The following is a 16,873-nucleotide window of genomic DNA, read 5'->3' on the forward strand; positions in this document are numbered from 1 at the left end:
CAAAATTATAAAAATTATAGAAGAAAAAATAAGTAAAATTTAGTCTTAAATCAACTCAAATATAAGCATATCACCAATAATTAAGAAAAAAACACGTCTCTCGCAAGCCATTGCTTGCGTCACTTTAAATATCTCAAACCGAACACTTTAGTATTTACATATTTAGTGTTTAAGGTACATAATAGCAGATGAGAGAGGAATTTCCAACCAAATTAATTACATTGTGCTGGTAACTCTTACCCCATTAACTCATTTTTTAAGTGATATAAGTATATAGTAGTAATTCACAAAGTCAATGTAAAGCAACAGTTTTCTCAAATGTTACGAAATATTAAATTCATATTAAATTGTAGAAGTGTCTGTTTTTTTTATCATAGTTAAAGATTTATTAAATCATAAATATGCTATTTATTATTGTGATCCAAAAATACTAGAATAAAATCTTTCTCAGTTTCCATACAAACGTATATATTAAAATATAGTTATGTATGTGTCTAATGCAATTCCCCCAACTTGTCTCTATGTATAAAAGTTAAAATAAATGACCTTGATAATTAGCTTATTATTCATTATAATTTACTTTTCTATTAATATTTATATATAACAGTAAACTGTATTAACAACAAAAATGTTAGTTGCTAAGAAAAAAATTGTTCAACTAAAATTTTCCAGATACGGCGTCAATCACTATCAATCAAGTATGAAAAATCACAAAAATAGTCTTATATTTCAAGGAAAAAAAATGAAAATCTACCGAGCCAATGACAGCTTCTAGTAGCTCATATCAATTGCAGGTCTTCACATCTAGATAAACACTGCCGTTTTTTTCTTTTCTTTTTAAAATTTTTATAATTATTTTCAGAAGAAAATGGAAAGTGTTGCGAATTCCCTGCTAGCCAATGGATATTGACAGCCACGTAAGAAATTATTTGACACGTCATAGACACGTGTCGTAGCTTTGCATGCATTTGCGGCAGATCTGTTACTGAGTGAGGCCCAACTCCAATGTCACTACCTTTCTCTGTTTCTTTCTTTCATTTTTTTTATTTTTTAAAATAGTTTTAACATAAAATAAAACATTATTTTCTCTCTCCTACCAAGACACACACACTCTCTCTCTACGGGGTTACCACTATTAAAAGGCATCCCCTCCTGCACCTCCTCTCATGCTAGCTACTGAACACAATTTGCTTTTGTTTGTAGTTGTTTTTCTTTCTCTTTCTGTTCTTGTTCCTTAAACTCTTTGTTTAGAAATTTCCTTAAAAGGGTTAAACAGAAGAAAAAAAAATGGTGGCTGTGGTTGCCCAGGAAAATGTTGTGGCATTGGTTTCTCGTACCGGTAGAGAGTTGCAACGTTATAGAAAAGGTCGTCGCCAAGTTGTGGGGTTCGTGTCTTCTTAACCCTCTCTTGTTCTTTAATTTTGGGCAAATGGGGTTTCATATAATTCTTTTCCTGTCCAACTTTGTCGAAACTATTTTTTATTCCTTTAAACTTTGTTCTGATTTGGGTGAGTTGTGTTTACTGGTTAAGAGAAGAGTAAAGCAGTTGAAGGTTGCTGGTTTGTGGTTACTGGATACTAGGAATTTGAAAATGGGTTTTTAATGAGGGAATTGAAAGTAAATTAGTTTGGTGAATTGAGGATTGCATTGTTTCTGTAGAATTGTAGAATTTCATTTCAATCGTTACTAATTGTGTTTTTAATTTTGTGTGTGGAATCGTGTTCATGCAGATGCATACCGTACAGATTTAAGATTGGGCAGAAAACTTCTTTGGACGTTTCTGATGAATTGGAAGTTCTGGTTATCAGTTCTCAGAAGGGAAAAGGGATGCTATTTCCGAAGGTAGACCCATTATCAATTATTAGTCAATAATCAACACCAACACCAACACCCAAATGGGCCAAGTTACACATTATTTCGATTTATTTTATTCATTTATCATATTTTGGTTGACCGAATACCAGGGAGGCTGGGAATTGGACGAATCAAAAAAGGAGGCAGCTTTGAGAGAAACCATGGAGGAAGCTGGGGTGAGAGGCATTGTTGGGGTAAGCTATTTAATCATGATGTTGGCCAAAAATAATGATTACTAAAAAATGCTTAGTAAATTAACAAAAAGATGTTCCTTTTTGTGGTGGTGCAGGGTAAATTGGGTAAATGGAGTTTCAAGAGTAAGACTCATGACACTTTCTATGAAGGCTACATGTTCCCTTTACTTGTTGAAGAGCAATTGGAGTTCTGGCCTGAGCAAAACGTTCGTCAAAGAGTATGGGTAAGAAAGATGAACAAATTGAATGAATGTTGAAGCAGTATTTTATTATGGTGGGGTTGTACTTTTCTGAAAGGGTCACTGATTTTTGTTTGAAACTTTCCCTTTAGATGAGCGTCACCGAAGCAAGGGATGTTTGTCAACACTGGTGGATGAAGGAAGCTCTAGACAGATTAGTAAACCGTCTTGCTGGTCAAAAAGTCGGTCGTGATAATAAGCAAGTTCTTGGTTCTATGAACTGCACAAGAGATGCCAAATCTGACTTGTAAATAGAGTAGTAGCATCGTGAAGGGTAGAGTTCAACTTCTTTGAGTTTCGGCATAAAGTTGTGTAGGATCCAAAAGAATTGAGCCGAGTCATAGAATATAAATAATATAGTAGTAGTAGATCGCATAGAAATTAGTGATTCCCCAGTTTTTTTTTTTTTTCAAAGAAAAGGAATTTACATCTGTTTGTGGGAATTCACCTTATCTGTATTATTGAGAGACTTGTGGATATCAATTAGTCCACAATCGAATTGCTTTGTTTTTCAAGCAACAGAGTTGTGCTAATGTCAAGCAACGCAATCGATAAGGCTATCTTGAAAAGAAGAAAAAAAATGAGAAGCTGCAACTTGTTTTCTCTTATTTACTGCGCGAATTGATTGTCTTTTGTGGGGGGTTTAGTTCTCTTCCCTTTACTCGGAAGGCATGTTCTGTGCAGGACGAACAAAAATTTGATGTGATAATCGTTTATGGATTCTGTTAAGAAAAACTTTAGGGTTATTCCCTGCCGTCATTAGGTACAAATGTCATTATCAAGCGTGATTAAGTGTCATTATCAAGAGTGATTACTAGATCATGTTGCTTGGCCTATTGTTTGAGATCATACCATCTTGAATTTAAGTATATAGGGTCTTTTTATTTGTTACTCAGTTGTGGCAGCCTGTGTATCAGTTGTTATACCTAACAATATCCCTTGTTTAGTTGTACCTTCAAGAAGGTAGGAGTGTAGATGGAGATATTAAATAGTGTCCTTTTGTCTTTGCATTCTGGTAGACTTTTTCTTGGGGACCTTGGATCTGAAGATTTATGTGAACTTCGATCCTTAATCAGTACGGTTTAAAAGTTATGTCCATAATTCACACTGCTGCTTCAGCAATGGCAATTGATCTTTGTGGCTTGATATCAGAAAGTACCACAAAGTGGCTAATCTATGACCAAATGATCGAATAATTTTGTATTAACAATTCGAGGGAAACGTAGTGGAAAACTATTCATGAGCAAAGAAGCTTTGGCATGACAGAGTGCAGGGATTAACTGATTTTAGAGTCATGACATGTAACTGAAGAGGTTGTGGGGCATAGAGTTAGGCATTATATTTAGCAATGAAGTTGTGGTTGTAATAAGTGGAGAAAGATCGCTGGCATTAGCAAAAAGACCCCACGAAAAAGGTGTAGCTGTGTTGGGAAAACACTCAACACCCACTATAAGTTATGTGGAGGAGTATCAAAGGAAACTCTTGATATATACCAAAAGCCAGCTCAGGAAATGTACACTTTCAAATTTGAATATTCTCTCCTTTATGAAAATAAATAATCAATTAGGAGTTGACCGATTGGTTTAGAAGAATCAAATACGTCTCCCTGGGCCCAAAGGACTATAAACAGGCCCAATAACTTTTGGGACCATGTCATTGAAGAGTAAAGATGGTTCATTTTTCTGAGCCACATGTGATGAAGCAAGTTGTAAACGTGTTTACTGTTTACTTCAATGGACCATGAAATAACTTAGTCACTTACCTTAGCTAGACTGCCCCAGTTACAGCTTTAGCATTAAAAGGATATAAGAGCTTACAAGAGCCTCCATCACACATTGATGCAAAAGTACAACTCAGATAAAGTCGAGTTAGATAATTTGAGCTTCGGTCTTTTGCTATGGGGACTTTTTTTTGCAACACTATGTTTTCCTCCTGGACCACATCGACTTTGTGAAAGACAAAGACCACACGGAGTGTGTAAAAGACTAAATTAACCCTCAACATCCACTTGTGTCTGAATTGTGCAGTTCACAGATCATTTTTGGATTATAGGATCAGAAAGTTACTTTTAGATTATAGAATCTAAAAACCTATTTTAGATTGCACAAGTCTTCCTATAACAAGGACAAAGTAGGAGTTTTAACCTTTATGGTGTGCCGGGAGGAATTATTGAAGTGTAAAAAGAAATACCCGTTTGATATGTCATTCAGTATTAGGGTCCACCAACTGCTAACTGGACCCAGCCCAATAGCGTAGAGTCTAACAAAGAATTGAGTTTATGTTAGAGTATTGCTACTGAAACCCTCAATTTTCTATCAGACATCTAACCTTTTTCAAAACACTCCTACTACACGACGATTCGTTATATATCTCTCGATATAAATATATTTTTTCGCCAATATTTTTTTTGTTTAAACTTATAAATCAAACATGATTTTATAATTATCTAGGCATGATCTTATCAAATTTCAAAATAAAAAATGTTTTTCTGTGTATTATAACAGAATGTTCTCCAGATACATATAAACATATGTTTTTGTTTATGTATTTGGTCGAGATATATTTGGGGGTATTTAGTCGAAATGACTAAAATAGCTTTTTTTTTTAAATAAAATAAGTAAATCTTCCTGAAAACACGCATTGAATAATAACAAATACAGTTAATCTAACGCAACAAACTTAAAAAAAATTGTCTAGTTACGTAACATAACACAAGCCAATCCAAGTTGGCTCACACATTTTTCTGTATTGTGTTCGGCCATGGAGAGATATAACCACAAGTAAAAAAAGGTATATTTGAACAAAATTTTCCATAAAAAGAGAGAAAGTGATAAAAAAAATTAAATGAATTTTCGCTATTAGTTAAAATTATCTTGTACAAAAAAGTAAAAATGAATAATTTAAAGAAGTTATGTTAGAGAATTATTTTTATGCATGAGTTAATTTTAGCTTTTTCTTTTAAAAATGTTAATGAAGAAACTTGTTCAAAGAAATACACAAAAGACCCACTGATTTAAAATGTTGATCTTAGCCATACTGTATTCGGTTTTTAAGTGGAGATGAAGAAAGAAATGAAAATGTGAAGAGGAGGAAGAAGAAGGTTGTGTGATAATAGATGTTTGGATATAGAGGGTTTGGAGTCTTTTGGGCCCATTAATAGTCGTGGGCCGACCGATATGATGCAGTGAAAGACAGAATAAAGACAGTTGGGTCTCTTGTGGTGTAGTGGGGGCAAGACCTCACAATGCATTAATTTTCGAGTGTCTGCTTCTTAATTAACAATGTTACCTATTGATTAGGATTTGAGCCGAACGAAAAAGAGGGAACACCAATTGCAATGACATGAATAATTGCCATACTAAATGGCTTTTTCTTGTGATACTAACAGTTCAGTCTAGACAGAATTTTTGGCTATTTTCGTTACAATATTGTGTGACCTATTTGATTACATCATTTTCAACTTTAGTTGTTTTCCTCTGCTACTCCAAAACATCTTGTTTCGAGCTTAAAGTTACAAATTCATTTTGCACTTTTTAACAGGACAACTTACAGATTCTTTTGTTTGGATTCTCTTAATTACTGCAAATGTCAAGTTCTTGCGTGTACATGCATGATTTATTGGTGGTAAGGCCAAATTTTAGGTTGAAATAAAAAGAGTTATAGGTAAGTGTTTTTTAAAGACAATAATTTAAGACAAGCACACTTTTTGTTTCACATTGATTTATTTCATTTTTTTAAGTCGTGGGAATCGGAACTAGTTAGAAAATAAAAATATTTGTTATTTATTTAAACTTTAATACTAAATTTATAATCCATGATACTTACTTTTACATTTTCCTCTATCATCACGTTAAAAAAATTAAAAAGGAGGTGTGGTGCCCTGATATGTTGTCCATAAGAGTTGGTTAAACAATAGAAAAAAAATTATATATAAATCCATAAATAAAAAGGTGTGATAAACGAATAATATAATGATAGAGCTATATCCGATTATTTCGACCAATCTCTTAAATATTTGAAGTTAAAAATTGTGTATTGATGAACTTATTTATAATTTCATTTAAACATGGTGAAGTTGGTGAAGTGGAATTAGATGGTCACCTTAATTTTAATATCATGATAGAAAACTCCAATAATATCTATTAATTAAACACATTATAGTCAAATTCAAATAAATTCTTCATCTAAAAAAATGTTTCAAAATGAATTCACGTATGTGAGTTGAATTTGTAAATGAGACTCAATTTTATGAAACTACTCAAGAAAATAAAAAACCACTAAAACAACTTAATTAATGACAAAATAGAGGTAAGAGTTTTTGATTATGACAAAACAAATATAAATAATATCTTCAAATGCTTAAAAAAAATAATACTCTAGCATAAAGTTATATCTCAGTTAGAACAAAACATTATCAACATTTTTTCGTTTTCTTCTTTATCTCTTACATGAAATCACTTATCACATGATATTTTTATTAAACAAGTCAAGAAAGATTACCCAAAAGACAAAGACACGCAATAAGCGTAACTTTGAAGGAATACGTATTTATTTTCTCTCTTGATTCTCTTTTAGTAATGAGAGAAAAATATATCACTTTGTATGTTTATCCTTTTCTCTTTCTATTAATTTTTTTTATTTTTTAATTTCATGTTTGCCCCTCCTCCTTTTGTCCAATATATAGATGGGTACTGTACATATATATTACCAATTTGATTAGAAAAAAAAACAAGTATTAATGAGGGGATACGTATAGATTCAACATTATCTTGTTTTGGTTTGAAAGCATATTAAACCAGTGTTTGCAGCACTATCAAATATTGGTTTATTTAGGAACAATGCAAATGTGATAAGGTGCAGTTTATTTAGTTTGTCATCGACTTTCCATTCCTTCTCCTCTAATTAGGTCAAAACGTACAATTGAGAGTGTGAGTCTTATTCGCCTAATGGATCTAAACTTCTTGAGTATATGATCAGTTCCGAATATTGTTTAAGAAGAAGAAATTTCATATTAGTGGTTACTAAGGGACCTATTGTTTTGGTTGTACCTTTATATGCTGGAACAGTTAAAGGTGATATCACTAGGGGACCATTTTCAAACTAGAAACCCTAACTCACTAACTGCAATAGACATGAGGTTAAAACCCTTTTTGGGATTTTGCCACTATTCTAAACCTTCTCGTGACTTTCATGTAGTGTTCTCAACATTTATGCCATTATTTAAGGCCCACTACGTTTCTCTTTCAACTTCACACGAGAAACAACTTTCCATAAACTTTCATGCTGCTATATAAAAACTCAATGTTCAATGCTATATTGCAATGTCCGGTAATATTAGACCTGGCTATAGTATTGCAAACTGAACGTGAGATCGATGAAGATATGGTGTAGTGCGATGTCACAGTTGTACTCTTGCGTCTTCACTTGAAAAAAAAAGGTATCGTGTGCCAATAGGGCAAAAGGTGTTAAAAGCCCGTTCCTACGTGAGTGTATAGGCTTACTTTACGATCAATACATATATTAATGCATGATAAAGCCCCTTCTTATGAACTGTGTCGGTTTGTGTTCTTTTTGAGAGACTCTGGATTCGATACATGCCAATGGATCAATATATGGCATTCAATAAAATCATTTTTAATATTTGGCATTAGATTTTAGAAATTGATTTTAGTGCGTGCGTACGTGAGATCTTGGTAATAGTGAACCGACTTCATCCTTATTTCTTCTTGTTTTCTCAACCTTCCTTAGTAACGAGAAGTGTAAGTTATGTCTTACAGACTTTAATTTAAAATGATGATATCATTATTTATCATTCATCTCCAGCCATGCTGTGTTCGTCACTTTGTTTCTGGATACGTAACATGCACCTTTCCCTTTCGACTTTCGTTATCTTATACCATTAGTATATTCAAACTGAAACTGAGTATACTGATTGATACAGCAATAGCCACAATCATTAGGGTTACACTTAAAGCTACAAAAGGGTTTAGCATTATTCTTTTAATTCAAAAGAAAAGGGAAAAAAGTTCCTCGAGATTAAGTAATGGCACCAAAGTAGACGACGAACAGGATTAAGAGATGAAAAAAAAAACACAATACAACAATTATTTTACAATAATCAACAACCATTATCCGACATTTCATTTTGAAATAAATTTCATTATATTTGCCCACATTACATGACATGAAGATGATTCTTGAAAAGGTATATAGAGCCCACATGCTGGGCAGTAAATTAAGAAGGAAAAGTTGTGTTTTATTCAGCACGGAGATAACATGGCTATGGCGTGGCGTGCTTATTTAAAGCAACTCCATGTCCAAACTCGCAGGTCTTCCACTCTTCACTCCTCCACTCCCAAGCAATACCAACCCATCATTTATATCACCAAATCAAATCAAATCCCCCATGACATACACGCACATAACATCACCATCTCCTTCTGACATACACATGCATTAACTAAAACACATCTTCATCAACCTCGTACGTCAACCAAACCAACCCAGTAGTACTTCTCAGAAAACAAATGGCGAAAACGAAACAAACCCCTACTGTCTTGTTAACCTTATTCTCTCTGGCCACCTTCTTCGTTCTCTCTCTATCTTCTGCCGCGGATTTCTTCCTCTACGGCGGCTGCACGCAGCAACGGTACGCCTCCAACTCGCCCTACGAGTCAAACCTGAACTCTCTCCTCACCTCGCTGGTCAACTCGGCCACGTACTCCTCCTTCAACAAGCTCACCGTGGTGGGCTCCAGCCAGAGCGACGTCGTCCACGGCCTCTACCAGTGCCGTGGCGACCTCGCTATGCCGGAATGCGCTGCCTGCGTTACCCGGGCTGTCGCTCGAGCCGGCCAGCTCTGCCCTGCGGCGTGTGGCGGCGTGGTACAACTCGACGGGTGCCTCGTGAAGTACGACAACTCCACGTTCCTGGGCGTGGAGGACAAGACGGTGGTGCTGAAGAGGTGTGGGCCCTCCATGGGGTTGGGGTCGGGCACGACCGGCGAGAGGGATGCAGTACTGGGTGGCTTGGCGAGTTCGGGTGGGTATTTTCGGGTTGGCGGGTCGGGTGAGGTGAAGGGCGTGGCGCAGTGTTGTGGGGATTTGAGTTTTGCGGAGTGTCAGGATTGTGTGGGGGATGCGATCCGACGGCTGAGGAGTGAGTGTGCTGCTGCCGAATATGGGGATATGTTCTTGGGGAAATGTTACGTCAGGTTTTCGACAAATGGGGCTCATGCATACAACAATAAAGCCCATGGTAAGGCCCAACTCTTAAAAAAACGTAGAAACATTTTACAAACGCCAGAAGTAAATTTTTCAAAATTGCTTTTTTATTCATCCCGTTATTCTTTTGTTAAAAAAAAAACTTATTTGAATTGAAAAGGTTATTATTTTAAATGTTTAATATATTATATCATTTTTGAACTGTTAATTACTTTTCTCTACGATGTTCATCTAAGAAAATAAAATGAAAAATTTATTGATTATGGTGGATCTATATAAAAAGTATCATTAAGATTTGTTTACTAAAATAGTACAGTAAGGTAGGTAATTTAGTTTGTTGGATTGGTGTTGAGCAGGAAAATCAGACAACGAAGGTGAAAAAACATTTGCAATAATTGTTGGATTATTAGCTGGAGTGGCCATACTCATTATTTTCCTTGCTTTCTTGAGAAGGATGTGTGAGGGACACGGTAAATAACTAGTCATTTTTATCTAACGTTTCTCTTTTATTTAATTAATAATTGACACGATTTATTTTATTTTTGTCATGCAGGTAAATAAATTAATAAAATGAGTGGGACGACACTGAGCTGCAAAAAATCTGAGCCTTCTCATTGGATTGCTTTTGGGGCCTCTTTTGTTTTCCTTTTTATCTTGACAACATCTTTTTCTTTTCTTTTCCTTTTTTCTTTGTTGCCCTCTCTCTTTATCATTCACTTTATTACAAACTTCAATTCAAAAGAGGACCTTCATGAGGATTCATATGGGAACACTCAGTCGAATGCAAAAGGAAAAAGCGAAAGATGAACAAAAGATTCTGTTTTCCTCACTCCACTTAACAATTTGCTTTGTCTCATCTCCTTCCAAACAATTATTTACATAATTCTTCTTTTTTCATTTTAAAATTGCATGAGATTTCTCACTTTGTGTATGGTTAGTATATGCAGCCATGGAGTTTTGGTTGAGTGTATCTTATATACATACTACTTTTGGTGTTATTCTGCTTTTGGTGCCAAACAAATGCCTTGACAGTTCGTGATATATAGCTTTTTTGTTTTTTCAAAGCTATGCTTTTAAATCTGTGTTTGACTTCACCAGGAAAATTAAAGCATTATATTCAAGGAATCCAAGATTTCAACTAGGGTTATTCTTCAAAACACAAAGAGTAGTACTCAACTATCGAGATTTCAAATTTTAATTCTTGAACGTCGAAAAGACTCTACCTTGTATGTCTCCATCTCTTCATAAATTATTCTCAATGACTACAAATACTTTTTACAATTTTATGAGTATAAAACTAAATTAAGAATACAAACATTTATTACTTTTAGGTACATATTACTAAATTACTTAGGGAAATAATATTTAAATCTCCTAAAATTTTGCCTTTTTATAAATCCCCTAAACTCTATTTTGTCTTAATTGATCCTCACTTTTATCTCATTTACTCAACATTATTTATACATTTTCATCTTACTCTATTTTAGGTTGTGTTAGATTTAATTTTTTATTACGTTCTAACTAAATAGACATTATCGAGTTGGTGCGTGAATAATAATATAAAATTACCTTTTTAATAGATTTAAGAAAGCACTCTAATATTGTGTTCGAACATAAATGTGTACTTACTTTAAGAAAAAAACCCGTTTTGTTTTTTTTTTTTTTTGTTAAACAGCTACTCGACAACTATTTAATAATAAACTAAATTAAGATATCCAATTCAAATATAAATTAAGTTATTCAATAAAAATAATTATAAGATAACTGTATATATAATAATAAAGTTATTAATATATCATAAACTCTTCCTTTAATTTTATAAAATCTTGTTATCTACTTTTTTTTTAAGTATTGAATGAATTTTTTAAATAACTGTAGTAGAAAATTAAAAAAATATATTAAACTTATCCTCCCATAAATTTAAAAAAGATTTAATTTATCTTTCTCTTTCATTTGAAGTTATAAAATTGTTCTACCAAATTTATCCAAATCTGACTGAATTTGTTTGAGTATCATCTAATGCTTTTTCGATTGAGGTGTAAAGACGTGTCCAAGTAGACTTCATGCTTCACGAAAATAGAGAAAGGAAGAAAAAAAAGTGATTCCAAATGCTTCGTTGCTCAAAAGACCAAACACGTTTCACTTTTCCTTTTCTTATTTATGTTTTGACATTAGCTTTTTGACTAATATGCAGTCGGAAAGGTAATTTCTTAACTGATGTTAAAAATTAAATTTTTAATAGTAACATAAACATTTTATTACGTGATTTTAAATTTCTAAGAATAATTTTATATATAATTAAGTTATTAACATTTCATTTCTTTTTTACTAGTTTTAATGATAAAATAAAATTGCTATACATTTTTATATCTAATTAGAAATAATAATTTCAGCACATTAGTTATAAGATAGACGTGTCAATAATTATGAAAATAATACATAAGGAAAATAATAAAAATAACATCCTTTAGAAAAATATATCAAATTAATAATCCTTTTAATAATATAATAATATATGTTAGAATTTTAAATTAAAAAATATATAATAAAAATAATCATGTTTTAGGTTGTAATGTGAGTGTATTCTTTTCTTTAATGTCAATATATAACCACTACACAAAAAAAGTAATTGTTAGATCAGATTTTTCAAATGACCAATTTGCCTTTTTGTTTATTATTTAGAAAAATATAAATTATCCTTTTAATAATATAATAATATATGTTAGAATTTTAAATTAAAAAATATATAATAAAAATAATCATATTTAAGGTTGTAATGTGAGTCTATTCTTTTCTTTAATATCAATATATAATCACTACATAAAAAAGTAATTGTTAGATCAGATTTTTCAAATGACCAATTTTTCTTTTTGTCTATATTTTGTATATTGTGAGAATTTTTTGAGAGACATAATTTATTAAAAGATATTATATGAAGAAGGTGTTGAGGGGGTCAGCTTCACATGATTGAGACATGGTAACTGAATATTTTGGGTGTTGCTTCCTACACCACCCTACTTTGCTCCCTGTACCACCACATTTTTCTAAAATTCCAAAACTATCCTTTATATTTTAAAATATCCTTTTTTTGTTTCCTACACCACCCTACGTTGCCTTTTTTTGCTTTTTTGTTTTTAATTTTTTATATTTTAAATTAATATATAAATGTTATTTAATTTTTTAAAAATTATTATTTAATTATTTATAAATTAATTTTATTTTATTTAATAAAATAATTATTATTAATTTAATGTATATATTATTATTTAAATAATAAATAAAATACTTTTTAAAAATTTATTAAACGGATGTGGCACATTCGTTGAAGGTGAAACGGATGTTGACATCCGTTTTATAGAAGGGCAAATTAGGTATGGAGAGGTGCAGGGAGTGGTTGGTGGTGGTGGAGGGAGCAACTCCCGAATATTTTTTTCTCATTTGTTCAGGAGTTGGTTTTTGTCTCCGTGATTAAGGTAGTTTCTTTTTGCAGCCCATGTTTTCTTCTTCATGCACCCCCAACTTTTGGACTCCTTTAAATTCTACCCCTACAAAATATATGGGGTAGATAATCGAATGAAGTCCTGAATTGGATTTTCGAATCCGAGGTGTGTTTGTGATATGAGAGGTATTCTACTGATTCTTCCACAGGCTTGATAAAATTACATTTTAAAACTCTTCTTTTTTTTCATGCTCAGTTCCTATGTCCAGCTATTGTATCCGATGGTGGTGAGGTCGCTATCAGGGTTAGAATCTGGGTCGAGGTTGCAGTTCAGAAATACATTTCAGAATATCCATTTTAAAAAATAAAAATATATTCTGAAATATTTGTTGCTTAAGTTATTTTGAAATATCTTTCAAATATTCAATCCAAAATATATTTTTATTTTTTTAGAATGAGTACTTTAGAAAATATTTTCAAATATATATTTTTATTTTTCTTTTGAATAAATACTTCACAAAGTATTTCTAAATCCAAAAATATCTTTCTAAGAACATCTATTTTAAAATGTATAAAAAATATATTCTAAATTATATGTTTTGGGAGATAGATCTGAAAACACTTTTCGGAACACAATGAAAAATAATAAAATAAAGGTGATTTTTTTTATCTTTTTATTATAATTTTAATCAAGGATAATTTGGGATTTATAGATTTTATGGAGACGGAAGAGGAAAAGGAGGAGGTGTAGGAAGAAATAGTGTGGTTATTTTCACTAACAAATCTGTGTTGGACTACTCTATTAGTTTATAGAAAAAATGAGTGTACTGTGCTTAATAACTTTTAGTTGGTCCTCGGGATTTTTGTGTAAAATACCACCAAAATCAGTAAAAAATGGTAAATCGGTAAAATACGATATAAAAGTAACTATCAAAATCGGCTTTTATATTTTGTAAGTAAGAGTATGTTTATGTGCTTTTATATTTTAAAAATATCATGAATTAATACGTATTAAAAACTAAATCACAGATTAAAAAAAAATTATGTATGTGGGCAGATATAACTTTCTTGTTTGAAAATTGATATACCTTTAATTTATTAGGTTGATGTGTTTTCTGGCACAGTAGTTTGCACACACCAGACATACGTGAGGATGACCTCAAAATTTTATTTTAAAGAATGAAGAAAGGGAAGAAAGAATAGCACGTGCAGTGATATAAAAATGTGCATGTGGCATTAGTTTGTTCTACTATTAAATTAAATATTGAATTGAGATGCAAGGTGGCTACATTCCATTAGACAGAGGAAAAAGCCAAATTTCACCAATGAAAACTATTCTTTTTTAGAGCAACTCACTCAAATAAGCTCTTCATGCAATGTTATATAAAGTATTTGTTTAAAAGCTTCAACCAAAATAGTTCACGCAAGGCTATACAAAGAATATATATATATATATATATATATATATATATATATATATATATATATATATGTATGTATATGTATATATGAAAATTCTAATGACATTATTGTATTGTATCGCCTGTACTCATAGGTAGTCAAGTATGAAATAAAGAAACAACTTTCATTATTTAATCCTTATTTGTATGTTCATTTTGGTAATATATATACATAAAAATAAAAAAGATAGCTTGTCTAATTAGTTGATATTGGATCACGAACAAATGTAGGGGCCCAGTTACGAAAAGAAAAATAAAAATGAAAACAATAATGTAATCAGTCTGTTCTAAAACACGCAATTTTATGATAAACTTCTGTAAGTTGAATTCTATAGATATATTTAAAATATGGTGTTGTTATAGCAGAAAAAAAATGTGATTTAACTTTTAACAAGTTGGATAAGAAATCAATTTCATTCCTCCTCTTTGTGAAACACACATTTGATGAAGCTATAATTAATGTTTGATGAAATAAACATATAAGCATGCTTTTCCTTACATGGTATGTTCTTATTGGAAGCTTTCCTTGTCTAAATAATTTATCATTTGAAAAATATATATAAGAAAAGACTACACGGCAATTCAAGCAACACTGCCAATATAATTTCTGCCTAAGTGAATGCAGTCACTCTATACAAAACGATACTGTCACCAGTCAAACCCATTCAAAAAATTTGTGCATATATCAAATTCCAAACGCTACTGCCTTCGTAGTTCATGTTTCATTTTCTTCTACAAGGACAGATCAAATTGGATTTTCCTTTGAAAAAAAAAATTAAATATAGTTTATAAAGACTTTCATCTTTAAATATTTTTAAACATCTTTCCAGAAAAAAAATGATATCAGAATCACTTAATATCAAAACAAATACTATTACAAGTATTGTGATCGTCATGAAATGTAAATAAACTTAACATCAAGCATGACGCAAGAACATAATATGTATAGTTTTTTCAACTCTAAACGGATTAAAAATAAAAGATATATACAAGGAGAAAAGAGAGTGATAATTAAACTCAAAGTCATTATTTTTTTTACTTACATAGCCTTTTATTTGTTATAACTTATTAATATGGTATTTTTTTAATATATGATTATTTAATATTTATCAGATTGAAATCTCAAGGACTTTTTTTTTATCATGACATGAACTCATTTGTTTTTAAATTTTTAAATTTGAATAATAATCGACAGAAAAATTGATAGTGTTGTTTTGTGAATATAGACCCTATGAATCTATGCTAATATAGAGGCATTGTATAGATATTGTTGTAGAACATATTTTATATTTTTTTTTTTCTGGTTTAGATAGACATTACTATGCTATAATAGCAACATTTTGTAATGACATATAAAAGGGTTATAATATAGAAAAATTATATACATCTACATCATACTTTTCGTGTAATACATTTGTTATATTGACACACTTTGATTTTCGCTGGAAAAAAATATATATTAAATGGAGGTAACCAAATCATAAATTGTACAAACATGCTAATTTTTAATTTATTTTTCTTCTAAATTTCGGATTTTTTTTTTTTACTTTCAAAGCAAGATACTCTCCGGTTTCAAGTCAAGCAACACCATGAAGAATTAACAAATTATCAAATTTTAATGAAGTCATCTGTGTTTTTAAAGACTCAAATTGAGAGTATATTAAAGTTATTAATGACTTCCTGTCAACTAATAGATAAGAATCATACTTATGAAAATATAATTTACTAGGACTTGCATAAATTACTAATATATAAACCCGCAAAGTTAATTTAATGGATAAGATAGGTGAAACATTAAGAATTAAGAGATGTATAGTTTTAGTTCAACCATTAATTTTAGCTTTTAGTGTGGTGTAATTAGTTGAAAGATTGAGATCTTAATTCCATTTAAACTTACATATACAATATTTTTATATATATTTATTAAATTTATTGTACTGTATGGTCGTCTGACCAACTGTTGATCGAGTAACCTAAGACGAATGTATTACGACAATTGTTCGGTTAAGCCTCTAGAATGACCGAATGGTCATAAACTCTAAAAAATCAAGTATTACTCGTAATCAAGTTTATAGGTAAAATATAATTATCATGATTACGATTGTGTTAATCACAAACCTATCTCAAAATCTGTAAATATAAGTATAAGATCAGAAGTATGAAGAAGTATTTTAATGGTAATCCCAACTCCATACCCAAAACACTTGTAACTTTTAGTTTATCCAATTAACAAACTAGCATTTTGTTGGAATGATAACATAAAGAAATAAATGCATGACATATAATAATCTAGTTATGTCATTAACTTTATTGATAGAGAAAATCTACTCCAAAAACTGATGTTTTTAATCTTGTTATCAAATTTCTTGATTAGCTTTATTCTAATAAAGGAAATAACTAATGCCTAAATAAAAAATAAATATTGAATTATTTTTATTATAAAAAAATAATTAATAATTAATAA

The 16,873-nt window shown here is 31.1% G+C and overlaps 2 protein-coding genes across 3 annotated transcripts; both read left to right on the forward strand.

The window, feature by feature from the left end:
• The first annotated feature begins 1,137 nt into the window (after window positions 1-1,137).
• LOC124834125 (nudix hydrolase 18, mitochondrial-like) lies at window positions 1,138-2,895 on the forward strand. The gene is made up of 5 exons (XM_047308739.2): window positions 1,138-1,385; window positions 1,731-1,842; window positions 1,965-2,048; window positions 2,144-2,272; window positions 2,380-2,895. Exons 1-5 carry the CDS (start codon window positions 1,288-1,290, stop codon window positions 2,536-2,538), a joined length of 582 nt encoding a protein of 193 aa, XP_047164695.1. The 5' UTR covers window positions 1,138-1,287; the 3' UTR covers window positions 2,539-2,895.
• Window positions 2,896-7,565: 4,670 nt separating this feature from the next.
• PDLP7 (plasmodesmata-located protein 7) lies at window positions 7,566-10,551 on the forward strand. Of its 2 annotated transcripts, XM_047308709.2 has the most exons (3): window positions 7,570-9,544; window positions 9,867-9,980; window positions 10,064-10,551. In XM_047308709.2, exons 1-3 carry the CDS (start codon window positions 8,815-8,817, stop codon window positions 10,069-10,071), a joined length of 852 nt encoding a protein of 283 aa, XP_047164665.1. In that variant the 5' UTR covers window positions 7,570-8,814; the 3' UTR covers window positions 10,072-10,551. The 2 variants fall into 2 exon arrangements, with proteins under 2 accessions (XP_047164667.1, XP_047164665.1); XM_047308711.2 differs by lacking the exon at window positions 10,064-10,551 and having other exon boundaries at window positions 7,566-9,544; window positions 9,867-9,988.
• The last annotated feature ends 6,322 nt before the right edge of the window (window positions 10,552-16,873 follow it).

This window comes from Vigna umbellata, chromosome 5 (assembly GCF_029865625.1).
Source record: "Vigna umbellata cultivar VRB3 chromosome 5, Vumbellata_1.0, whole genome shotgun sequence".
Lineage (NCBI taxonomy): Eukaryota > Viridiplantae > Streptophyta > Magnoliopsida > Fabales > Fabaceae > Vigna > Vigna umbellata.